General features: G+C 39.1%; 1 protein-coding gene across 2 annotated transcripts; it reads left to right on the forward strand.

Moving 5' to 3' along the window:
• Positions 1-570: 570 nt before the first annotated feature.
• On the forward strand, positions 571-21173 carry exo1 (exonuclease 1). 2 transcript variants are annotated; one of them, XM_088305390.1, is made up of 15 exons: positions 571-593; positions 5608-5717; positions 7018-7192; positions 7309-7428; positions 8349-8472; positions 9947-10084; positions 10495-10707; positions 11397-11584; positions 11677-11779; positions 11996-12218; positions 15044-15233; positions 15416-15893; positions 16012-16101; positions 16447-16619; positions 21070-21173. In XM_088305390.1, the coding sequence occupies exons 3-15, from the start codon at positions 7032-7034 to the stop codon at positions 21077-21079; spliced, it is 2211 nt and encodes a 736-aa protein (XP_088161516.1). In that variant the 5' UTR covers positions 571-593; positions 5608-5717; positions 7018-7031; the 3' UTR covers positions 21080-21173. The 2 variants fall into 2 exon arrangements, with proteins under 2 accessions (XP_088161516.1, XP_088161515.1); XM_088305389.1 differs by lacking the exons at positions 571-593; positions 21070-21173 and adding an exon at positions 16994-18595 and having other exon boundaries at positions 5055-5717; positions 7006-7192.
• Positions 21174-27865: the final 6692 nt, after the last annotated feature.

Consider the following 27865-nt stretch of genomic DNA (forward strand, 5'->3'; position numbering starts at 1 on the left):
CGAGTTGTGTGACAGTTTGTGCGTGACTGACGCCTGTGTAGTGTATGTAGGCGGAGTGCGCGTGCGTTGAAGAAGAACTGACCAGAGTTGCAAATGTGTACCGATATTCTACAAAAGCGGAATTGAAGTCACAAGTGTGTACATTGATTTGTATGCGCACTGGGCCTCTTGATTGGCTGCCTTCTTAGATATGACTTTTGCTACAGTCCTATGGACATCTAATGATGAAGACGCAAATGCACAACTCGGAGAGGTGATGTTTGATTATTTAAAAAAAACAAATAATACAAACTGAAAAACGTTTATTGACGCACATAGAACTAAAGAGACAATAACGTTGAACACAACAAAGATATTTGAAAAAAAAACTATGATTGAATTATTACAAAATCTACAAGAACAGCGTGTTAGAATGCAGGAGACCGTTCTATCAGGAGTTCATGTTTGAGGCTTCCTGGACGTCTCGCTGTTGTAAAATGCAATTGGACAGTAAGCAGCCAATCAGAATTAGCCCTAGTGTCCGACTCCTGATTAGTCAATAATTGTGGCACAGTTATCACGCCTGCATCGAAAGAGCGTAGAGAAGAGAAACCGTAAGCGTAAAACCCATTTTTGTGCGCAAGCGTCGTGGGTATTTTGCACGCGAAACACATTTTTGCACGCACAAAACGTGTTTTCGTACGCGGTATTTGACATTACGCTTACGTATTTGTGGCTTGTACGCGGTATTTCACGTTACGTACCTGCGAAACTCATTTTTGTACACATTATTTAGCATTACGCTTACATAATTGTGGCATAAATCTAACGCCATACGTTTGTAGCTGCAGCTGGACCATATTAGGAAGATGTTGCAATTGTGAAGCTTGTTCTGGTGTGCAAGTTATGGCCACTAGGGGGCAGTATAAGACAGATTTGTCCACTGTATTGTCCAAGGGTTGATTAAAAAGAACAAAAAATGTTCACACATAGATGTTGTTCCAAATTGTCCAACGTTGTTGCTGACATTTCATTAACTGCAGTAGCATCAATACAGCTTAATAAGAACTTAGGTACCTTATAACTCCTCATTACTTACCTCATTAATGTTCTTCTCAGCACTCGTTTGATGACAAAAAGTAAGTACATGTAGTTAGTACCTATGCTTGTTCGTCAGGTAGCCACATTTGCCCGCGAGCATTGGCCACAAGTTGTTCACGGCACTTATTGCTTCATATAATTCATTCTTGGCAAAAGATAAAGAATTTATTAAATGCAGTCCACATGGTTGCATATCATCGTTTCATGAAAGGTGAAAAGTTGAAATGATAACGCCACACAGTTGTTTGCATTGTTTTATTCAGATTTGTTTACACCACACTTGTGTGGTAGAATTTTGTGAAGATGTAGTGAACACTTTAGTTAGTAATGAGCCTTTCATCTTTGGCTGAAGTCATTGTGACCTGACTGATAAGCATGTTACCAAAAGTTGACAACTATATATAGGCTAAAATGTCACTGTCTCCCAACCACCCGGTGTTCCGCTGGCTCTTTGGATGGATGGTCTCCTCCAAGAGCTCCCTGCTGAAGCTCACGCAGGGAGAAACCATCCGCTGTCTGCATGAGCAGCACCACGTGGTCCGGGACATGCTGGTGCCCATGAAGCACCCGGAGGCCGCCATCACACGCTTTCACCAGGACATTGAAGAAGGGATACAATGTTTACACTGTGTAACACAGTGTGGCTTTAATTATCACTAAGAAACAGACAGTAGCAGAATTCTTTTTACGTTGTTTTGGGTTTGACAAAGAAGCCCGACATTTTGATCAGTCACACTGAACATTCCCAAAGATATTTATATGCAGTAATATATGGATATGTTGGAAACTTTTCACCGAATGTATATCCTTCTAAGATGTATTATTTTTTTAAGGAAGCCAGAAGATCATGAAAAGTATTTGGCTGAGCGGAGCCATGCAATTTGTTGACTCATTTTAAATTAACATTTAAAATGTTGATTTAAGGATTGTAGCAAAAATCTGTGATTAATGGAGCAACAAATAAAAAAGAAAAATTGGGGGAAGTTGCATTTCTGTGAAAACAAATAGGGGATTTTGTTATAATGCCATGCCTGTCAGTTTGACACAAACCATCAAATAGATATACTATATATATTTTCTGTGTTCAGATTTACCCTCACTGGCTCTGCCCGTTTCTCCTGCCACCCGGCAGGGGCATGGTCCACCCCACAGGTGAAGAACTGCAGTCAGGCCAGACTCCACACTCAAAGACGGTAATGCGCCAAAAGCGCTTGCGGTTGGCCACCTTCAAAATAAAAGCTCACAAATCATGTATGCACGTCAGTGATTTGGATGTAAAATAATGTAATTAAACTTCTCTGTTCACCCTGGGGGGTAATTTTCAGGTTGCTTTTAACTTTCATTTTGAAATGCCACATCAGTGTTTAATTAAAGTACTTTGGTTGGATATGTGGGGTGGCCAAGTGTGCCCCAGCTCTGGTCTGGTTGTGGGATAACAAAAACTAAATGTTTAATGATTTTTTTCGAAATTAGGTGTAAAGGCCAAATATTGAAATTTCTTTAGCCTTTTATTTTGAAATGCTACGTCAAATTTTGATGAAAGTACTTTGGACGGTGTGCCCTGGTTGTGGAATAACGAAAACTTAATTTTTAATGATTTTTCGAATTTGAGTGTAATGGTCAAATTACAAAAATACTTTGGCATTTTATTTTGAAATCCCACATCAGATTTTGATGAAAGTACCTTGGTTGGATACCTGTGGTGGTATAGTGTGTTCCAGCAATTGTCTAGTTGCGGGATAACAAAAACTGAATATTTAATGCATCCATCCATCCATCATCTATACTGCTTCTCCTCATTTGGGTCGCGGGGGGCACTGGAGCCTATCCCAGCTATCTTCGGGCAGTAGGCGGGGAAACACCCTGAATTGGTTGCCAGCCAATTGCAGGGCACACAGAGACGAACAACCATCTGCACTCACACTCATACCTAGGGGCAATTTAGAGTGTCCAATCAACCTGTCATGCATGTTTTTGGAATGTGGGAGGAAACCAGAGTACCCGGAGGAAACCCACGCAGGCAACGGGGAGAACATGCAAATATTTAATGATTTTTTTTAAATCATATGGAAGGGTAAAATTTTCACATTTATTTTAACTTTTATTTTGAAATGCCACATCAGATTTTGATGAAAGTACTTTGATTGGATATCTGGTGTGGCCTAGTGTGCCCCAGCGCTGCTCTGGTTGCGAGATAACAAAAACTTAATTTTTCAAATTTGGGTGTAATGGTCAAATTTTGAGATTTCTTTTGCCTTTTATTTTTAAAATCATATGGAAGGGTAAAATTTTCACATTTATTTTAACTTTTATTTTGAAATGCCACATCAGATTTTAATGAAAGTACTTTGGTTGTATACCTGGGGTGATCTTGTGTTCCCCAGGCCTCGTCTGGTTGCGAGATAACGAAAATCTAATTTTTAATTATTTTTCAAAATCGTGTGTAACTGTCGAATTTTTAGATTTCATTGGCATTTTATTTTGAAATGCCACATCATATTTCATTCAAAGTACTTTGGATGGATACCTGGGGTGACCTCGTGTGCCAAGCACCGGTCTGGTTGCGGGATAATGAAAACTTAATTTTTAATGATTTTTCAAATTTGGGTGTAATGGTAAAGTTTTGAGATTTCTTGGGCCTTTTCTTTTGAAATGCCACATCAGATTTTGACAAAAGTACTTTAGTTGGATACCTGGGGTGGCCGAGTGCGCCCCAGCGCTGGTCTGGTTGTGGGATAATGAAAACTTAATTTTTAATGATTTTTCGAAATCGGGTGAAATGGCAAAGTTTTGAGATTTCATTGGCATTTTATTTTGAAATGCCACATCTGATTTTAATGAAAGTACTTTGGTTGTATACCTGGGGTGATCTTGTGTTCCCCAGGACTCGTCTGGTTGCGAGATAACGAAAATCTAATTTTTAATTATTTTTCAAAATCGTGTGTAACTGTCGAATTTTTAGATTTCATTGGCATTTTATTTTGAAATGCCACATCATATTTCATTCAAAGTATTTTGGATGGATACCTGGGGTGACCTCGTGTGCCAAGCACCGGTCTGGTTGCGGGATAATGAAAACTTAATTTTTAATGATTTTTCAAATTTGGGTGTAATGGTAAAGTTTTTAGATTTCTTGGGCCTTTTCTTTTGAAATGCCACATCAGATTTTGACAAAAGTACTTTAGTTGGATACCTGGGGTGGCCGAGTGCGCCCCAGCGCTGGTCTGGTTGTGGGATAATGAAAACTTAATTTTTAATGATTTTTCGAAATCGGGTGAAATGGCAAAGTTTTGAGATTTCATTGGCATTTTATTTTGAAATGCCACATCTGATTTTAATGAAAGTACTTTGGTTGTATACCTGGGGTGATCTTGTGTTCCCCAGGACTCGTCTGGTTGCGAGATAACGAAAATCTAATTTTTAATTATTTTTCAAAATCGTGTGTAACTGTCGAATTTTTAGATTTCATTGGCATTTTATTTTGAAATGCCACATCATATTTCATTCAAAGTACTTTGAATGGGATAATGAAAACTTAATTTTTAATGATTTTTCGAAATCGGGTGAAATGGCAAAGTTTTGAGATTTCATTGGCATTTTATTTTGAAATGCCACATCTGATTTTAACGAAAGTACGTTGGTTGATACCTGGGGTGGCCTCGTGTGCCCCAGCGCTGGTCTGGTTGCGGGATAATAAAAACTGAATTCTTAATAATTTTTTAATTATCAGTTTTAATGTCTGTCATTGATGCACAGTTAAAATTATTATATCTTTCTATCCAAATTCATAACATTTCTTGGTCTTGGTTCTTGAGTCCGTTTGCATTCCCCCTAGATGAACTTATGGTTGCCTGTCCACAGAGAAGTTCAATAACATTTTAAGTCCAAACTACTGACGTGCATGCGTTAGTTGGTTTCCTTTTATTTTGAAAGTACCCAACAGCACGCGCTTTCGGCGTATTACCGTAATGCACAGTATAAAGAAATAACAGTGGCGGCTTGCTTGACTTCGTCTTTGCAAGTGGAGGCTTGCCTGACTGCAGTCGTGCATCCGTCAATCTTTATCATAGGTTACAGAGCCAGCGTTTCATTTAATAAAGTTCATAATTGTCCAGAACAATGCCCATCACACTCATAATCAAGCAAGAACAAGTAAAAGCAAAAAGCAACATTTTGCTGAGTAATATTTACTAGATAGTCATTTTCTTTGCGGTAGTTTTGCGTTTGTCTACTCTCATAGTCTACTTCAATCTCATGCACTGATTCTATAGCTAACAGTCAGTGATCAATTGTCAGAGGCGACCGACACCATTTTGCTTACAACGATCCTCCATCCACCCAATGGCTCATTTATTCAAATTATATCTGAAAAGCACAATGACACAAGATTTCACAAGTCTAAAATGTGGGTAGAAGAAAGCACTGTGCGTCTACTCCCCGAGATTGGCTCGCGCTCCTAGTGTGACGTTTGTCACGCACCTCAAACGGAATATATGACTCCGCCCCCTCTGCCTTTTTATCCAATAGTAGCCTCTCCTACTTGACTCTCCATTTGCCGCTAAAACTGAACTTCCCGTCTTTTCCGGTGTATTACTACTATTCAGCCACGTACCGAAGCGAGAGGGAACCAACAAGAGGTATGTTTTCTTTTGGTTGCAAAATGCTCCTTTGTGTTCTTTGTGCCTTACTTGCGCACACAAATTTATTCATATTGCCAGCAAAAACAAACGGCCAATGCGTCTAATTTCGGTTCCGTATCCTATATCTTGTCCGATATATTGGTAATCGTGCTTAATCGGGCTGACGTTATGAAACGAAACGATGTCGAAAAATGTTAATATTATTGTTTGCCTCTGTTCACCACCACCACCACCACTACTACTGCTCTCCACCTACCACTAACTACTACTACCACCTCTACTATACGACTACGAGTAGTACTAACCTCTACTGTACTACACTCCGGCGCCAACGTTTTTTCTGTAAGCAATTGCGGAAGACTCTAACATCTTGGTTTTTTTGCACCAACTGAAAATGTCATGAAAAGCAAACTTCGTTTTGTGAATGTCACCAGGTTTCGATTCAGGTTTGTTTACCTATGCGTTGGAAATCTTAAAATATTTCACCTTTGTTTGTCTTGTTATTTCCCCGAAGGAAACCTACTCTATAAAAATAAAACCAAATTGCCTCAATGGCAATTATGGTGCATTTTTTTAAAAATAAGGTGACTGGTGAATTAAGAGAAGCACATTTTTTTCTATGCAGCAAAATAAGCAACCTCAACGTGTTATGAGCAAATTAATTGTAATAACCGCTCGATAATATCCAACTATTGGGTGGTGATGCACATTAAAGTTTTAATCTGAATGGTAAAAGCATACTTATTCCATTAGAAAATTATTCCATGTCTTTCCAATATGCATATTGCATTGACCATTATCGTAATGTTGATATTTTTTTCAATATATTGTGCAGCCCTAGTATAGTAAGCATCTTAATTTGATGTAGAAGATAAAATGGCAGATATTAGTCTTCTTTTGGGTTATTTATTTCAGATTTAAAACATTTATAACCCGTAATTTCCCGTAAATGGTGACTCGAGTAGATGATGATACTGAAAATGACTAATTGAAATAATCAATTGTGGAATCTTGGCTAAAGTGAGTTGAGAAGTTTCATTAGGATGAGAGTATTCTTTGCTGGCATCATGTGGCATTATAGTTTTGAGGATGAGGCATCAATTAAGCGCAGATTATCACAATGACTGACATAGATTGGTTCCTCTCCTCCATCAATAGCAAGGGGAGACAAAATTTCTAACCCCCCCCCCCCCCCCTCATATTCACTTACCCTGAAAATTTGCTGTAAATATTCTGGAAATGTAGCTGAAATTTCCCACCATTTTGCAAACCTAATTATTTGTAGTTTGTGTTTCAGTGTGACATGCAAACATGGGCATCCCTGGCCTGCTGCAGTTCATCAAAGATGCAGGCGAGCCAATCAATGTGAAGAAATACAAAGGCCAGACGGTGGCAGTAGACACGTACTGTTGGCTCCATAAAGGAGCATTTTCATGTGCTGAGAAGCTCGCTAAAGGAGAACCAACTGATCAGTAAGTGTATTAGAACATTTATGTTTTGCAAAATCTTCATCATTTGATATAATCTGCATGAATTGAGGCTCGCAAGCCCATCAATGATTTTGTTATTTGTGTGCGCCCATTTTTAGGTATGTATGGTACTGTATGAAATATGTGGACATGCTGTTTTCCTTCAATGTAAAACCAATTCTAGTATTTGATGGACGCAATCTACCTTCAAAACGAGAAGTGGAAAAGGCTCGCAGAGAGTGAGTTTCAACGTCGCAAATGTATGACCGCAGAATAGATACTTAAGATGTGTTGGACTTTTTACCATGGCCTATTTGATATGGATTTTATTTTAGGCCAATTCAGGTTTTCTTGTGTGAAAAAAAAAATACAGATTACAGATTAAACGTCTGATTGATTTGATTAATATAAAATACAGCCGCCACCCCAATGCACTTCTTTGGACATCAATTAGATAAAGATTTTTGCTATTCGTGTGCTAGGCTGATCCCTATTTCATGCAAATAGCCAGGGTCTACTGTAACTACTTTGTATATAGCAGGGTCAAACAATGAGCCCTGCCTCAACCAGCAATTTAAAACAACACTTAACAAAACCCATCCATATCTCACTCGCCAAACTTAATGAAATTAACAATTTAAGTACTCATTTTGTTAAGTATTGTAAAAAACTACATACATATTGAAGATGTTTGAAGTTATATTTTTACCTCTATGTCCAGTCTTTACAGACACACAATTAATCAAATTTTGAAAATTAAATCAATAAGATGCAACAAATATGGAGTGGCAAAAAAAAAAGGCCCAATCAATCTACGAGACTGTACAACTTCTTTTCAAAGCTAGTGCAAATAGATGGGGCCATAGTTTTTCCTGCACTCACATTGGAAAGTCTTGGGATAAGATTTTTTTACATATTTGGAAGCGGCCTTCCGATTTGAGCATATCTGATATGCGTTTCTGAATTGTGTCACTTAAACCGTGAGGTGTAAATCTTGCCTAAATAGCCGTTGTTGTGAATGTATTATTGGTGACTTGTCTATGAGTACCCCGTACATATACCTAAACAGGCCTTTGTAAAATGGCATATAGAAAAAATACATTTTATGATATTTGCATAATATACAACTTAACTGAGCATATATTCATGTACACACCAGGCGTCGAGAAGCAAACCTCCAAAAAGGCCGGCAACTGCTACGAGACGGCAAACTTTCTGAGGCCAGAGATTGTTTTACCCGGTGTGTCAACATAACTCCAACCATGGCTCATAATCTGATTAAGGTAAAAAATAAACTCGCCCTTGTATTCCTGGCTGCTTTGGTATGAATTTACCCCAGCGCACGCATTGGTATTCACAGTTGCTCTAGTTGCTAAAACAAGAAATATTATTTTCTGATCTAGTGAATACCTTGTAAAATTTGCTGTACATTAATCCCACTTCAACAAGACATCTTGAATACCAATAGACAAAAATGAGAGAAGTGGCAGAGAAAGTAAGTAAATTCAAACCTTCAACCAGTCATTGAACAGTTTTAGTATATGACGTTTCTTGCTTGCAATAACATGAATGATAAAACAGATTACGACATCGTGGACAGCTGCCCAAAGGGGAAAAAGGGTCGTTCGTCGAGAGAGATGCTCAGTCCATATAATAGGCGTGTCGCATTACAAGGTGCCTCGTTTGTTTTGGGGAAGATTTGGGACTTTAAAGTGTGCCCTATGGTCCCGAAAATACGGTGGTTTTTGAATGCTGCCAGGTTTTTTTCCCTCAGCCCTAGAATATTTTCTTGAGTGACCTGTGCCCTTTGCTTTCAATGTAACACTAACCAGCACATACGGTGAGATAGGATTATAATTTACAAATACTCTGTGGGTGCGCTTCTTATGATTTTGCTAAATTTACATTTGAATTAATGTCTATCACCACATTTTGAAACCAATCATATTCTATAATGCTTGTTCTCAGTTGAGTTGTGATAGGTATTGTTCACCCTGAACCGATCACAAGTCAGTTGACAGAACACATTGACTAACAACCATTCATTCTTGCATTTACACTTGGTAGCAGTTAAGACTCCCAAGGCCTTGCACTGCTCGTGCTGAACACGGGCTTTATATTTTTCCAATATGCTGCCCATTTTCTATAACACATCTCAGCTTTGAGTTGGGCCAGTTAACAATTACATAAAAGGTTTGTAAATCGTATTCTATGATGTATGAAGCCATGGGTCTTCTTGTCATGCTTTACTAATACTAGTCATTATAGGAGAAGTCAACCCCCAAAAAGAATTGCAATATAAGGTTATTTGTGCCTTCATTAGTCGAAACATGACATTATGGTTTATATAGTGTTTGTGAGGTATGAGTTAAGCAGAAAAATCCACCCATTATTGGCCTTCTCAAGGGGCGGCCATTTTCTCATATCTGTTTACTGAAAATGACATAATAGTTGCTCAGGTAACAACCAATCACAGCTCACCAATTTCCTGAAGCTGCGCCATGATTGGTCGTTACCTGAGTCTTGCGCTCTGTGATGTCATTTTCTGTCGACAGAAGTGACAAAATAGCTGCCCCTCTGAGGAGGTTAAAAGTGGGTGGATTTGACTGCTTAACTCATTCTGCAAACGTAAAAATAATCACAATTTCACGTTTTGACAAGTGGGCCTGCATAGAACATATTCTTGTTCACAAAATGTTTAGGTTGGCTTCCCTTTTAAGAAAAAAACATTTGTGTGGGTGTTTTTTGTTGTTCTAGGCTGCAAGGGCGAGGGGAGTAGACTGCGTCGTTGCCCCATATGAAGCTGATGCTCAACTGGCATACCTGACAAAGTCTGGTTTGGCTCATGCAGTCATCACAGAAGACTCCGACCTTCTTGCATTTGGCTGTAAAAAGGTAACTAAAAAGATTGGGAGGGCGGCATTCTTTGCACCATCAGTTACTGCAAACCAGTCACAACATTAGGAACTCTTGAATAATCACACATTCTGTTTTTATAAAGATGATAATTTGTGTCTGTCAGCTAAAATGAGAAAAGAAAAAATGTTCACAACGGCACTCGCTGCAAACTATATTCAACAATAGTAAGAATATTGGGAATACATCTCTGTGCGCAAAACGGCAAGGGCAAGAGGTATTGTTTGGATCCTGGTCTGTTTAGGATTAAAAGCAGAAGCATGGCCAAGACTGTATGTGCCGCACTTAGAAAGACTTCAATAAAAAAAGAGGCATAATTTGTTGCTGGCTCAGTGTACGACTTGGCAGATCTAATCATAATTCAGACATGATCTTTCATAAAAATGCAGGTGATCCTAAAAATGGACAAGCAGGGAAACGGACTAGAGATTGACCAGAGTAACCTTGGCCGATGTCGCTCTCTGGGCAACGTTTTCACGGAGGAGAAGTTTCGCTATATGTGCATACTCTCCGGCTGTGACTATCTGGCCTCTCTGCATGGTATTGGCCTGGGCAAGGCCTGCAAGCTGCTCAGACTGGCAAAAGATCCCGATATTCTAAAGGTGAGATTAGTTTCCATTCATCTGTTTGACTTTGCATGTGTAGAGAAGGTGGTAGGAAAACATTAGTCGAGTCAGGGACGGATGCATTGACATTTAATGAGATGCAGATCAACAATGGACACATTTTCTTTCAAATAATATGCAAACTTTACATAGGAAGGCCTGAACTTAAATGAATTTGAAGTTTCAAGACTTCAATTACCTTTGTGGCACATATATTTCCAAAGGTATTGTTTGTTCAATGAAATGAACTTTCTGAACTTAAAAATCACATGTTACGGCTAAATTATTTGGGAAAAGAAGTCAGTCAGTCAGTATTAGTTCATATTGTATTAGTACAGTTCTGGTCCTTGGTTTTATGCCTGCTGTGCCGTACAAGGTTACGGGTTACAAATAGCTCAAAATGACTGAAAGAAGACGTAACGTGTCGCAAGATGGCACGCTCAGTTACTGCGTACTTACTGTTTTTCATTTGATTGTTTTATATTTGTAGCTTAGACATTTTTTTCCACACATTAAGTACAGTAATTCTGACTTAAAAACTGTTAGGGATAGACTTTGGCACCTTCAAATTCAGGTTATGTCACCTCCTTATGAACTCTGTTGTGAACTGAGGATCTCATGTATAACCATTGTTAAAAAGTTTATTATGATTGGTTTTGCATTGTGCTGTCTGCTTTTTGCGTCAGGTGATCAAGAAGATGGGCCAGTACTTGAAGATGGATCTCGTAGTCCCTGAAGAGTATATCGAAGGATTTGTCAGAGCCAATCAAACCTTCCTTTACCAGCTGGTGTTTGATCCTGTCAGCAGGAAGATTGTGCCCCTCAACCCATATGAAGACGACATCAACCCAGCAACGCTCAGCTATGCTGGAGTGTATCCTACACACTTGTGGGATTAAACTGAATTTATGGTCAAAAACCAACAATATCACAATAGCACAGGTACCTTAACTATATTGAATGAAGGCCTGTACAAGACGAGACAGCCTTGCAGATGGCCTTAGGGAACCTTGACATCAACACAATGGAGAAGATTGATGACTTCAATCCAGACGATCCTATGACACAGGTATCTGATGCAGGTTAACAATCAAATGCCTGATGACGTCAGCACAACAGCGGGCCGTGCGAGTTGACTTTAACCCCCCTATCACGCAGGCCGGTGAGATTGGGAAACAGAAGCGCAAATATTGATGGCAGTGTCAAAGAGGGTTGTTTTTTTTTTTAAAGAATGATGACAGAAATGCCCTATTTCCTCAAGAATAACTCCAGAATCTCTACCCAGCCTGCAAAACTGCGCAGTCGCAGCTGGAATGAGAGCAGCAGAGTCCCCAGTGCCGCCAGGCTCAGTATTTGGCGTGGAAGCATGAAGGCGACGTCTGTGGTGCCGAGCCAGCCTGCTGCATCCCCTGACAGGCCTCCATCCACCAGGGGGAAGGAGAGAGTCATCAGTCTGGCTGGGATCAGGCTTCCCTGCAAAACCGTGCAAGTGAAGCGATCACGAGAAGGTGAGAGATACATGAAGCTGAAAAACATCTGCGCATTTATTTAAACCTACAAACGTTTACTGACTGAAAAGTACCAGTAACGGTACATCTAACAGGCAGTTTGTTTGTTTTTTCATTTCATTTTTTTAAGAAATTAGAATGCTTACTACTGGTAGTTGGTCTCAGTATGGCTCATTTACTCACAAAAAAATCTATGCAAAAACAACTACATTATGATCAAATGATTGTGAGCGAAAGAAGTGGCAGAAAATCTTACTAGAGTATATAAAATAAACAAAAACTCATTCTACAAGTTTTTGGGTGTTCATTTTTTTTTATAGGCTTCTGAAATCGAGTTTTTTTTACTTACTTTTATAAAAGTTTGTCAGGTTCGCCAATTTGACATATAGGGTTCATAGCTGAAAGAAGAGAGGCACTCAGCTCAAGTAGATACAGAGAGGTTAATAAAGTTTATTTGGCAACTTCATCTCCCTTCTGTTCCTCGATGTTTTTCACACATTCCCTTTTATAACATCGAGGAATCAGATAACACTTCGAGGAATCAGATTACACTCAAGGGTGGAACAGTTCGTCTTCTCAAAAGCTGGTTTAGTCCGGTTTATCATGAGCGTGCCGTCGTGGGTCACAGCTGACTTTGACGTCAGCATCTTCTATCAGGACCCAGCACGATGCTGTTTGTGTCAGACTTCGATGCCAACTTCTTTTATCAGGGCTCCTCACGATGTTGTTTACTTCATCCTCACTTCTGAAGAAGTGCCACCGCCCTGCCAATTGCAGACACTTCCCTGCAGTAAAGGTGTCCTCCTGTATCTCCACTCAAACTGTAAACACTCAAGCATAGTCCACTCCACTAATTTGCAACATGTCATGCGCACCATGCATTGAAATAAAACTGCGTCATGGCAAATGTATAATAACCTCTAAATATTATTCTCACAAAGTTTTATACTGGAGCCTTTCGTTCATCTGCTGTAGCTTCTGGGGCAGCTGTGACATTATTAATTATTCGCCTTTTTACACCACCACGGTTGATTACAAATAATACATTCAAGATGTGATAGTGTAGATTTTCATTTTATATTTAGATTTCACCAAAATGTCATTTTCTGTTAATGAATTACAGCCATTTTATGCAAAGTGCCTGTATTTCCAAGTCCCTCATATGTATTTATTTTGGACAATTTATGTCATTGTTAAAAACCTTTGTAAATGTTATTAATAACTACATGTATTTTTTTTGCATATTTATATATGGTTTATGCCATTCCTGCTTAAAAAAAATGATATACTTCTTGCATTTCTTTTTTGTTTTTGTTTTGCATGAGTACAGTGTCCAACACCTGCCCTCTCTGAAGCTCAAAAAACACAAAATTTAAATAGAATGACCAGAATAATTAGTAAAATGGATCACTTTTATTTCTCTCTCATTTGAAGCCTGTAAACCGCTCATGACAACAAAGGGTATTTGAGATGCGCAATATGATTGGCAAGATGAGGCACGAAAAACAGGCAGAAACATAAAGAAGAATTGAACAGTAGTCGGATTTGCACTACATGAATCCCATTCCACTTGTGGCAGCAAGCATTTATGCCCCGCCAATTCTGGGTCCGACCTGTACTGACGATTGTGTCGCAGTGGTTGCTAATGTAACTGGGCTAAGATCATGTGGTCAACCCCTCATCAACGCAGCAAGGTGCTCGGCTCATTCCGCCCCTCAATTACAATTAGCGCTCACACTGAGAAATTGTCGGGAGACCAAGAACTCACCTGCGGTGCAGCCAGAGCGCTCACGCATGTGCATAAGGCGCCACTTGGAAGGGGTCAGGTTGGTCGTCCAGCAGTTTGAACTGAGACAGAACCACCAGACACTCACCGCCGCTCCAGCCCAGCCATATCTCAGAGCATAACATAACTGGAATCATTTTTAATACGCGGTTGAAATCACTGGCAGCTAATGACTGACTGAAGTTTTCTGCTGGGGATGCTTTGCTTGATTAGATTAGATGAAAGCAATGTCAAGTTGTATGAGATTGATTGGAAGAGAAACGTATGCCAGCTCATGAACCAAAGCATAACAAATCACGTGGATGCCGTGTCATTAGGTAAGCATGTATGTGCACATGGAACAGACTCATGACTTTTTATTGTTGCGACTGCTGCCAGAAGTAACAAGTTGAACTGTGAGTTGTCTTAGGCATTATGCGTCGTTCACTTTAAGACAAATGCTACAAATTACTGGTCAGAACTGTGACTTTCTCTCACCTTGTGAATGGTTTGTCGTTTATACTGTATGTGCCTTGTTTAAGTCAGCTGAGGTAAGCTTCAGCTCAACCACGACCCAGATCAGGATAAGCAGTACAAAATGGATAGATATTAGGGCTTCATAATATATCTAAAAAAATCTCATCACAATAATGGCACCGGCAATATGCCTATCATGAATTGTAGGCCGCGCAATAAATTAAGAAATTCAGATTGCCTCATTTAATCTTACTTTGACCAGTCAGATCCGGGCTTAAATGCGCATCACTATCAAAAAGGAATACAGTTTCTAAGGACATTAAAAAAATTATATTCATATGGATATATGCATTTAAATTATAGGTGAAAATGCAGTTGGCTTGCTTATTTTGGTTTAGATAATCATAATTAGAAAATAAAAAATGTCTTTAGGTACACCTTAAATATCGCGGTAATATTGATTTTGCAATATCAATCACCCATATGGCAAATTGCACATTTTTCCGATAGAGTGAAACCTTAATGGATATTATTTCTGTATGTGCACTTAGATTGCATTTGCACCTTCTCGTCCTTGCCACAGACAGCAATATATCAGATCAAGATGTTCTGCAGCAGTACTCTTCGGCCGTGAAGCGATCAAAGTCAGACCAGCAGCCAGAAACGTTCAAGTCAACACCAATCGCTCAGCCACGGCCACGCAACCGCTTTGCCACACTCCTGCAAAGGAGAAACCAGGATGTCGATGACGAAGACCAGGTCGTAAGCAGCAGGTGATCCCATCTTGACCTGATTTTACCTTGAATAGCAGAACCAGATATTTGAAATAGTGTTAGTCATATTGATACTATGTTTAATTGCACCAGGAACAATTCCGCCTATTTTCTTAACAATAGAGATTGAAAATTCTCTATAACCACGCAGCAAGATTAAATCTCTTTGTTTCCACATGTAGATTCTTCAGCAATTCCAGTTCAGCTGCCAGCAATTTGAAGCAATCTGCTCAGGTGGGTTTTGGTCATAATGTGGAGCCCAAAGCTACAAGCTGTATTGAGCAAACGGCCAGCCCCGACTGCTCAGATGGCCCAGAAGTCCCGTCTGTGGAAACACCCAGCCCGCCTCATTCTCCAAATAGCTCAGGCAGTCAGGGGCTCAGAATGTTTAACTGGTCAGACAGTTCGCCATTTACTGATCGATCACAGACACTCAAGTCGAGTTCAGGCCTGGATGCCCTGCAGCAGTTTCAGTATAAGAAGGACAGTTTCTCCTTATCCACTAAGTCCTTTGTTCAAAGCCCAAAAGGAGAGGACAACCTCAAAGACTGTCCTCCTTCCCAGGACAGTGCCTATTTTTCCCAATCCCAGCCTTCCCTTGCTTCTTTACACAAAGACAAAACACCCTACTGTGGCCTCAACGCCGTCCATTCTGTGCCTGTAAGTTTGGACAATTCGATACTCACAACCTGTGCAATTAAGATGCCTTACCACATACGTGAGCAGATTTGGATAATTTTATGCCTGACATGTAGAAATGTATTTCACGTTTTCTTAGGAAACGGATTCAAAATCGGATTCGGAGTCAGAGAAGAGTCCCACACGCTCAAACCAAGGCAGTAATCCATTTGGAAGGTTGAAATTAAAGGTGGGTATGTTTTAAAGATCTACTGCATCATTTATGAGGAAATTAGGATTGTATGAGGTCCTCGATTCACAACAGTTTTGTTCCTACTTCAAAGTAGGTGTTGAATGATTGTTGATTTTTTTTTAGTAGTAGTAGTCAACGATTGTGACAAAAGTCTAGTAAAAGTTGATTAATTGTGAACGTCATTGACGATACTTGCAGCACAGTACAACACTCACCAACCTTGCTTACGCCACGGACGCGTTTCACATAGATGTGTTTTGATAGGGACACACTAGTTTGATATGTAATTGTATGTGATTTATTAACACACACACCTTTGTTTTTCCCATGTTTTCACTCCAGGTTTCAGGTCTGTCAAAGCCCAAATTCAGCAATCTGGTTAAAGCCACAAAGGTGCACACATTGGGCCCAGCAAGGGCCAGCGGACTGAGGAAGAAATCCTCCCCAAACAACGAGAACAACCCTAGTTTCCAGGCCACCATCAGTAGTCTATGGAAGAATTACAGCTTCAAAAAGTAACTTTTTTTTGTTTTGTTTTTAACTAATCAAGCATTTGAGCTGACTGTAGTCTATAAAGCCGTCTGACTTTGAAAAATATTGTATTTATTTTTAGGCATTAACCCATAGTCTTTGAAAATGAAACTGATTAAACTGTATTTGAACCCTGCTGGAGTGGAAGCTACTAGTCAAATGTTGAGATTGGCTTATTCAGACATTTATCTCCATTTCTCTAAACTAAGTAGCATTTTGACTGATCATGACTTAAGCTTCTTTTGTTATAAAAGCCCTTGTGTGTGATTTAAAAATATATATATATTTCTATATATATTGATTTTTTTTATTATTTATTTATTATTTTTTTTATTTTTATTATTATTTTTTTTTAGAGATACCCAAAAGTTGACATCTTGCAAGAAAGCAGAGCCCATGTCTGCACTTGAAGGCAACTTGTTGGATAGTTAACAGCAGATAATTGCATCACAGTCAGCAACTTCTGATGTTTATTTTGATTAATTCACAGCACTGTGATTTTTCTTAATTTTTCGTTTTTTTTTTTTTAATTTAAAAAGAAAGTTCTTGTTTTTTTTCCTTTATCACCCCGTAAACATTGAAGGATGTGGAGTTGGATAGCATTTTTCTGTGTTTCCACTTTGCATGCAAAGAATGTGTGAGGCAGTAGATAGTCGAAGTCAGTGTTTGAGTGTTGACTGAAAATTCCCAACCTGCATGCATTCGCAATATAGTGGCGATAAGGATTACAGATCTCTCCTCGAAAGGTTTCTTCACCCTGCTTTATTTCTTTGACTCTGATAAATGAGCTCTCATTTTCGGAACAAGTACAGAAGGAATCTAATGTTGTACTTGGCAGATGGGGTGGTGTGAAATAGTACACTGGTTTATTTTGTGATCCAGTTTGCACCAAGTGACGCTAATCTGCCTCCACATATTCAATTGGCACATTTCGGCTGTAAAGGTCACCGTATTATATTATTAAGTGGTATTGGTTATTTTAAAACAGATAAAGGCTTTGCTAAGATGAGGCAGTTAGTGGTCAAAGATAGTCCATTGCGGAGTTATCATGAGAGTCTAGCCAGCAACAAAAAGTGCTCAATGAGGCACATTTGGCAACTATTTACACAGACAAAAAAAATTCTAGTATTAGCCTGAGAGCTCTTTTCTCCAGCTAACTTGTGGACAGGAGTCTGGCATTATATTTTTTGTCACGTCATACTCTTATGCGCTTCCTGTTCTGGGTCACAAGTGAGCTGGTAGCCGTCTTTGGGCAAGTGGTGGGGTATGCCTCGAAATTTTTTCATACCAATTTAGCCTCTTTTAAAAATCAAATAACATGCTTGCACAGGGAGAAAATGCCTCCACACGGAAAGTACTGCGTCTCGCCCACACTTAATATATTTGATCCAATTATATAACTGTTCAAAGGCTTTTGTTTACAAGTCAGAGTTAAACCTGTCTGACTAAATGTTTGGTAGTACAGACTGGGGTTCTGCTCTAAAACATCTGAGTTATGGTGCTAGTTTTAGTAGCAACGCAATATTCAAATTCTCTATTAAGTGCCCCTTCATTTTTTCCCACACACAGTTTCCAACATGGAAATTTGCTTCCTCTTCCTTTGCCCGCTGTGCAGCCAACTTTCAGCAAGCGTGCTTTGTTTTTTGGTTTTGTGCCAGTACTAATTACACAACAATTGAGCATGTAATAATGTTTTGCCTCCTACAGTCATGTTTGTGGTAATGGAAAGAGCAAGTAAGGGCATACCATAATCTGTTTTCATTTTTTGCTTCATGGCCGATGCGATTCTACATGATATCGACTTTTTGGTTCCCCAAAAAGGAATGAACAGTGAACTTTTTTTTTACATGCTTCTACCATGCAAATTCTCTGTACAGTGTACAAATAAACTTGTCTAATAGTTCTATTGTGGGAGTCATTTCCTTTCTGTGTGTGTGTGTGTGTGTCTGGAACCTTTCCCAATGACTTTGTACATGTGCATCTGCCCTCTACTTTGTGTGGTTCGACAATTTAACTTTTTTTTTTTCCAATGGCGCCTGGCTCTATTTAAACTTTGCCAAACAACAACTTGTCAAGTGTGCGACATGACCGGCACTGAATTGTTAAAATGTCATTTAATTTGTTTGGTTTTTAAAGGAATCAGAAATATAAGCATATGAAGTAAACAATATATTGCTCTATTTACAGTTTTGATGTGAAATGACCAAAACCTTCAGTGTTGTCTGTGTTATTATTAAAGAAGTAAATGGTGATGCAGTGGTTCACATTGCTGACTTTCATTTCGGAAGCATGGTCATTATCAGTGGTGGCAAAAGTACTCAAACGCTACTAAAGTAGAACTATAGATACTTTTGTGAAAAGAACTGATTTGATACTAATTTAGTGAAAGTTAAAAAAAATACATACATACAAACCAAGATGTAGCTAGATTTGGTTCAGGCTTTTATGATAACAAAACACGTTTGTGTTGCTTTGTGAACTTCAACATAAAATGATCATTTAGGTAACGATAATCCTGAATGTGGTAATGGATGTGGAACACTGCTGCTTCCGTCCATCCATTATCCGAGTCGCTTCTCCTCACCAGGTTGCGGGCGTGCTGCACCTTATCCCAGCAGTCTTTGGGCAGTGGGCAGTAGTAACCCTGAGCTGGTTGCCACCCAATCACAGATACTGCAGTTTGGGTCTCCAAATTATTTCATAACACTGCCTCCACCATGCTTGGCAGATAGTGCTCATTTCAATTTCCCTACCCTGTAAGGCCTGGACGCTCAAGACACTTTTACCAGGGGTGGGGGTGGACCGAGGTTCAGCTGGGAGGGTGGTGGTTATAAAACACGCTTACGTGCCCACACACATATGCAAACGCACACACACATTTCTAAATCAGGTTTCATCTTGTGCAATCCCTGGCCAAGTTTTATGTATTTCATGTCAAAACAGCTTCATGTTGAGCACAAACCCAGACGATGTAGGCTGTGCAATAACAATTCTTATTTAGTACTGCCATAAATTATTATTTAGCTAGTCGAAGAGTCACCAATAGCAGTTGCAATTTGTCGATTAATTGGATCATAAGTAAATCGCCGCATATCGCATCAGCAAGCAGCTGGTGTTATATAACAACCATTAAGATGATTGTAGATTCAATTTTGATTAAACGTTGCAACTTGCACAAGCATTCCTGTCATGTTTAGAAATGGTGGTACAACTCAGATTGCGTTTCCGTGGCCTCAATTTTTACCGGTAAATTTGAGTGTATTTTAAAATTTAGCCATAAACGTATGCAGTTGTTCTCAACCTTTTTTTCCAGTGATGTACCCCCTGTGAAATATTCATTCAGGCAAGTAGCCCTTAACCAGTGGAATGCATTTTTGGATTTCATCATCACTGTTTGATTTATTAAACTTCAGAACCTTTCAAACTTCATTTATATGGGTCCTCAAAAAATAATCATCAACATAAAGTGGATCATATTTGGATCATAGAAGATATCTGCCACTTGTGGGAAAAAAATCACAATAAAACAATCTTCAACATACAAGCGGAATTTTGCCTAATTTCTGGTTTGGTCTTCTTTTGCATTTGTGCCTGAGTTTTTTCAGAAGGCTTACGCTTCAACCATGACTCCATTGTTTGCATCTTCAAGTGATTGACAGGTAACGAGAGATGGCATGTGACAAATTGGGTCGAACCATTCCAGTATGGGGGACAATCTGAGTTTTTAAAATGATGAAATTCAATAACCTATTCATTAGAATTTTTTATCAACTTCTATTTTCCTGAAACATTTAATTAATTAAAATTTTTTTAAAGGATTTTTGCATGTTTGATTTCTTAAAATCTTATGTACACCCTAGATTTCCTTCAAGTACCCCCTGGAGTACGAGTACCTCCATTTGAGAACCACTGATCTAGTATATACACTGAACACTTGTCCTGTGAACGTAAATATCAATTTAAAAAATAACTAATTGTAAAGATATTTCCCTTTTCTCGGGTATCAAGCGTTTTATTAAATATCGAACAAAGTCAAGAGAAAAATTAGGAAAAGATCGGTGCTAAATATAACCCTTGTTGTTGTTGTTGTTGCCCAACTCGTTTACTTCCGTCAGCACGAACACACCACATGTGCTGGTCTACCCCAAAAGGCCTTATCGGCACGCCAAGGAGTAAATTAGCATTCGTGGCTAATTGTCGACTCGCAAGTGCACAGTGGTCCCCAACTCGCCTTGGTAGTGTCACATATGAACTGGCGGCAACTGGGACGCACCAAGCCACTTCTATCCACCGCATGGCCAAGAGGGGCGCTGTTGAGTCCTTAACGGCTAGACAAGTGGAATCACTCCAGTATCAAATAAACTCTGCTACATGAAATAAACACTTGGTTTTTATGAACCCTTTATTTATCTAGAACGTTTTGCCTTGTTTCAGAAATGGCTGAAGCACTGACCAACCCGTCCGGAGTTCGTGGGAATTTTGCTGTTCGCTTTGCCTCCAAGACCACTCCCTCAGATGGATGGGGCCTCCTCGCCCAACTACCGGCTCGCTCATCGATCCACTGCACCGACCGATTGGCAACCATGACCCGTAATCGGAAGGCCCCTGTCGTTGGTCCGAGTGGACGGCTCCTCTGGCCTGCATGTCGCTCCCCAGCGCCGGTGAGGCCGCAAATGAGCCCACCAGCGCTGCCCGCCGACTCAGTGTGGGAGTTAATTTGCAACATACTTATTATACAAACTGTAGATAATATAGAATTTATAATACAATTTTGAATTTAGCATTGAAAACTGCCAAAAGGGTTGGCAAGCAATTGAAGGTGGCAGCTGCCACCCTGTAAACCCGCCTATATACGTTTTAGCATAGGTTACTGCTAGAAATTCAGTTGTTAATGGATGATTATACCATCTAGCATTTATGAGCTTCACCTTTCATGTTTAACAGTTGCATCATGTGTTGTTAAAGAAGACGGATGTGTACTAAGTGAATTTTATTACAGTAGTCAGAGTTGCTATAGGGCAAAATTCTTGAGCTGATCCAAATACCAGCCATGCTTGTGCCTCTTTCGAACCCGCCTGACTTACTGTTGCACAAGTGCCAAGGGCCCCATTGATGAATTTCGCCTTGAAACGTGAGTTTCCTCGTTAGACAAGCATATTTGAGATGATTTTACTTGTCATTCATTTATGTGATTTATTTATTTATTTTCGATACTGTTGAATGAAAATAATATCGTTCTATTATATAGTATCTGTTATCTCTCTCTCTCTCTCTCTCTCTCTATGTATATATATATATATATATATATATAAATATATATATATATATATATATATATATATATATAATTATTTTTATTTTGGATTTTTTTTCGGCTAGAATTTTATTTGGGATTAAAAAAGAATTGAAAAATGTTACAACATGCTTTTCAATTGAGGGCCACATTGTTCATTCGTTTATGTGTCGCTGATTTCGGGCGAGAGGCGAGATTGGTCGCAAGCCGATCTCACAAAATATACGTATGTCAGCATAGCATTTTGGCATTGTGTGTCGTATATTTCAAGGCATTACTTTGGCTCCCAATCAGCAGTGGAAACGATTTCCAAAATCCTGCAACCAGTCTATATTTCATTGAATTGTTTAGGTCCTGAATATATATAAACCCAATCGGGCTCTGAGATCTGCAAACTTGGGTCAATTTGTATTGCGTTATTTCTTTATGTCTCTCTCTCTCTCATTTAAAAAATTCCTGTTAATATGTTTTAATGTTGTCAATGTTCTATATGTATGTTCTTTTAGTAATTTTGATATGCTACTTTTGCTTTTTTCAGATTTTCTTCTGCTTAACATTAACAATTGTGTTTGTAAATGCTTCTAAGTGTTGTCTTTGCTCGTGTGAGTTGCCTAGTATATGAAATGTGCTACAGAAATAAAGCTGCCTTGCCTGTTTATTTGTCCTGATTGCCTATTATTTTTGGCATTAATTCACTTTCGGCATCAATTCACAAAACAAAAGCCATGTCATAATATCGATGAAACTTTAGATTTGTTTGTTTCAGTCGTGGCTCAATTTGCTTTTAGCGTGGAACAAAATGATTTTCGATAGAATCAGCTACATTTTGGGCTCAAGTACTAGTGACGTTCAATAAACACACAGCTTTTAAAAGATCATGTAGTGCTTATATCAGATTTTTCTCTGTGTGTAGAAACTGGTGATTTTAATCATGAACTCTTGAACGAGTGATAAAGATTTCAACAACACAAACAGTCTGCAAAACAATATGATAAGAATGTTGTTTCACAGCATTCCCTTCTGAACACATGGCATTAGTCCAGGCTCCAAGTATTACAACATCCGCCAACTCAACACTTCGGATTCAGTCTTAGAGTACATCTAGTTGAGTGCATCAGTCAATCTGTATATTGGAACTGACCAAAGAATTGTTCTAAATTATAGTTGGATTGCCGTTACAATTTTATGTCAAATCAAAGGTTGCGTGAGACTACATGGATATGCACAATCTGAAAAAAGATGATTTATTATCAAATTGGTTCAAATGACAGAATTGTTAATGATTGAGTCATCAATTAGAATGCCTGTACCTATTCACAATCCCATAATGAGAGAACTTGAAGTCATATTCGTGGAATGTTTTCCCTGCCACCATACTTTGATGACTTGGATAGAATTGCATGAGACCAGCTGACCTGGACTTTTAGAAGTTCCAGAAGTAAAATTCAGGATTAATTTCTATTTCTATTCTATCACAGTATTCATACAAGCACCCATGTGGTGAGTGAAAAAGCAAAATTTTGTGTGCCTCTTGGGAACCCAACAGAATTAGCGCAAACTAAAGCACAGTTTCCGAAAATGCTGTGGATTCACAGCCGAGTAATGATCTAAACACCTTTATGTTTCTTTTCCACTCAGCGCACTGCTGAGTTGAAATTCCGGGTGAGTTAAAAGCTGTCTTGCTCCATTGATGTCACATTTATAAAGCTCATTCCATCTTGCGATGGTGACACTAACCAAATCAAGGTGTTGTGAACCGTAAACTGGAAACATGTCTTTAAATGTAGCTAACTCTGGGCAGCACCTGTTAGTTTATAAAAAAATGCAATTATTTGTTTAAAGTAGTGCTGTCAAGCAATCACATTTTTACACAAATAAATCGCAAAAAAATCTGTTAATTAATTGCAATTAATTCCGATTAATCACATTTTCAACTACAATTTTTTTGGGAAGCTTATAACAGGTATTTACATGAATAATTTCTTGGAATTAATGTAAAGTCGCCAAATATGAAGAGTATTTTAAATCAAAGATTGTTTTCATAGCTTTCTTTGATCCTTGGATATGATCTAAATGGAGTCTGGCATTTTTCTTAGAAACGATTCTCGAAACTTATACAAGTATAGTTAAAAGCGTCACACTCCAGCAGTGTTGGTTTGCAAGGCCCAGTGGTAACTTGAGCAGGTTGTTTTGTTCTGAGATGATGTGCTAAAGATGTACACCAACTAATGTACAGGATGTGGCTTTGCAAGACATGCAAATTATTTTTGAAGTAAATGAAACTGAGTTAACTGAGTTAAAATATTTAATCGTATGATTTTTTTTATTAATCTCGCATTAATGCTTTAATGTTGACAGCCCTAATTTAAAGTTTCAAATTTTGTCACCCTGGTACCTGCTTTTTCATATTTTCACCAATTCATGACCCAGTTTTATAGAAATCAAAGAGAAATAAAGAACAAGGATTGTTCCAAAAGTGCCTTTGAAAAAACATGTACATGAGGTTTTTCTGTTAGGTTGCTGGGTGTGAGGGGGGCCCAAGAGCAAAAAGGCAGGTGGGTTAGACAAAAAAGGTGATGATTTTATTAAATAAAGGCTGCAACAGGAGTGGGCTGTTCAGTGTGTACTTGAATGGGAGGTCATTTCGTAGGGAAGGACCGGGAACAGAAAATGCACGATCCCCCCTGAGGCTGCGGTTAGTCCTCGTCACCTCCGCAGACCTGAGGCAGCGGGCAGGTGCATAGAGGTGGATGAGATTGGAGAGGTACGCTGGGGCGAGGCCATTTAAAGATTTGAAGACGAACAGAAGTATCTTAAAGCGAACTCTAAAGTGCACTGGGAGCCTGTGAAGAGAGGCCAGCCAAGATTGGGGTGATGTGAGCCGTCTTTCGAGCCTCAGGTAAAAGACGAGCAGCAGCGTTTTGGACCACTTGACACAGGACTGACTGACTCCAAAGTAAAGTGCATTACATTAATCTAGCCTAGATGTAATGAAGGCATTGATTACTGTTTCTAAATGCTGCTGGAAAAGAAAGAGTCGAAGCTGGATGGAACAAGTGTCTGTTCTAATCAATAGCCTGGAATTGCAGCTTTTTCTGAACGTCTTTGTAGCCTTTTTCCAGACCTAAAATAAAATGCAATCTTGCTACTTTATCCCTGGCCAGGCCGTTGTCTTTAAGCCCAGGCTTTCACCTCGACCTTATCATGTCCATAAAATGAGCTCTCTAGCTGATCCAATTTTCCAGAGGGAGCCACAAATTCCTATCAAATTGTATTGTATGCATCGTATGTTGTCAAATATGTTGAGGTGATTATTTTTCTTCTCGGTTTATGATGCTCAACCAAGAAGCATGATGACCTTAAAGTTTTTTTTTTTCCTGTTCCGGGTCTTGGCAGTTATTGGGAAACATGTAAAGATAAATGTGTTAACTTTATGACAGTTTCCAGGAACACAGCTGTAACAAAAACATGACCGGCGGAGCCTACCCCACCCGACTTTGGGTGACAGGCAGTGTCAATACAATGTTAAAATATTTACTTTTTTTTTCATTTTATTTGATCAAATATTTGAGGCAAAATTGTGATGAATAGAGACGCATACATTGTATTTTTCTGAACCTCTGCTTGAACACAAAGCTAATTTACTTTTAATTCAGGGGTATGTGACAGTATTGTTTGAATTAGTTATAAAATATGCGTGCTGAGCTGGCCTATGACGTAAGATTAAGATGAATTTGTCTTATTTTTACATCTTACTAATTAAAGACATGACTGCAAAAGAGCCAACCGGCAGGTATGGAATCCTTGGCATACTTTCTGTCTCCAATGAATGCGCTTGTCTTCAGGGTTTGTTATTAGAGCGACCCTGCAGCGTCTTGGGACACCTCCGCATGCTCCACATACCTTTTCTACCTGTGGACACCACTAAGCTGACAGAGCAGCGCCACAACAACCAGGAAAAAAATGTGTATCTACTTGCCTGTCAACATGCCATGCAACAGGGTCGCGAGCGTGCTGGAGTCTATCCCAGCTGTCTTCGGGCAGTAGACAGTAGCAACCCCTGATGTGTTTGCCAGTCAATCACCGTTCCAACGTGAGGCACTAGACAAAGAACGTTCCATTTTCATGAAAACCAAAATGGACCCGGCTTTGTCTCACCCAGATGTGGAGCCAGAACAGGAAGCGGGACTTGATGCCAAACCTCTGGGGGTCTGGGACCCCAAAGTTGGCGCTCTCCTATATGATGGGATGTGGCCGGGGGGGGGGGGGTTGAAAAACTCCCACCGAGATTTGCCTGAAGTTCATAAAGGCTCTGTATTCTGTGGGGCAGTGTTGGATGTCTCGATTTTTGCTTTCACTCCTTCCATGTGGCGGGTTCTTTTTAATTTCGCTTCATGTATGTCACATTGGTAAATGCGTCACAGCATACCGTCGTATTGTCACAAACGGGCACAAAGCAACATTTCCAAATAAAATCCATTGTATTTTATTTGGAAAGTCAACCCCGATAGCCACTTTAAACAAAGTTAAAAAAAAATACTGACAACATTGTGAAAAAACTAAATGCATATATACAATAAAAAATAAAATAGTCCCTACAAACTGACATAGTTGTTGATGTGACTTTGAGCTTGTTTTGTCATGGAACGCCACTGTGAGTCACTTGCATGATTTATTTGGCACTCATTTTATGTCTCCATAACACCCCGCCCATTTTTTTTTTCATCCGGGCTTGGGACTTAGCAGCAACCTTTAACAGAACAATCAGCATTCAAAATAAACGGATGGACCAGTCGCACTTGAAGTGACTGCAGCTGAGCCACTGAGCATGGAAATAACAGAAAAAAACCTTTTATGTAAATGTGTGCGCATCTAATGAAAAAATATGCTGTCTTTAAAACTGATTATGTCCAGAACTGGGTTTTGTTTTGTCCAGATGAAAGCTTTTTTTCAATTTTATTATTATTATTCATTGCTGACAGTCTGAGCAGATTGGTCACATTCTGATGTTCGCTTCCTCCCACCTCAAATCAAGTTACCAGAATGAGGACCTGAAGGACAGAAACTGAACACACCAATTGCTCAACATCATTTTAAATGTTAAAAGCCTTTCATGCGCATACAAAAGAGAAAACCACCCCCCAACAGCAAAAAGCCATCCTGAAAGGGATTCAATGATTGAAAGAAAAAGTAATATACGCTATAAAATCAACAAATATCAAATGACTCATATTTTTATCTAACATGATGACTAATAAAGTTAATCTGACTGATTTTATGTCAGAGCGTCAAAGGATCTGGGTTTGAATCTTGGCTTCTCAGTCAATGTTGGAATATTCGGCTCCTGGCTGAAACCTCAAGTTCAACCTAAAATGCTTCATAATCTTAACAGTTACCTTGTCTAAATCTTTTTATGAACAACTGTTCATCCATTGTCTAAGACACTTCTCCTCACACTTCTAATTCACTGGAGCCTATCCCAACAGCCCTTTGCGCTCATATTCATACCTAGGGACAATTTAGAGCAGAGGTAGTCAATTAAAAGTCACAGAGGTCCACAACTAAAATTTCTTCCAATTAAAAGGTCCGAACCAAAGTCCAACTTCCCGAAATGTCTAGCCTATGTTCACATTTTTATATAGTTTCAATATTTAGTCATTTTCAACAGAGCGCACTTATATACGAAATATTTAGCAATGTTCCCATTAAACACCTTTGCCAGCCAAATAAATATAAGGCGTTTATTTCACATTCAAGAAAATGTGGCTCCAGGAACTTAAGGGTGCCACTTCCAGAAAAAAACTGTAAAATATCTCCTGCAGAAATATATCAAGTGCTAAGCATTGAGTTAACATCTTTTGCCTTTTTTTTTTTAAATCAAAGAGTTATCAGCCTAAAAAAAACAGAAAGCCTAATTATCCAAGTAAACCAGGTCAA

The sequence above is a fragment of the Idiotropiscis lumnitzeri genome, chromosome 9 (genome assembly GCF_059441095.1).
Source record: "Idiotropiscis lumnitzeri isolate Australia: NSW breed Sydney's pygmy pipehorse chromosome 9, RoL_Ilum_1.0, whole genome shotgun sequence".
NCBI lineage: Eukaryota > Metazoa > Chordata > Actinopteri > Syngnathiformes > Syngnathidae > Idiotropiscis > Idiotropiscis lumnitzeri.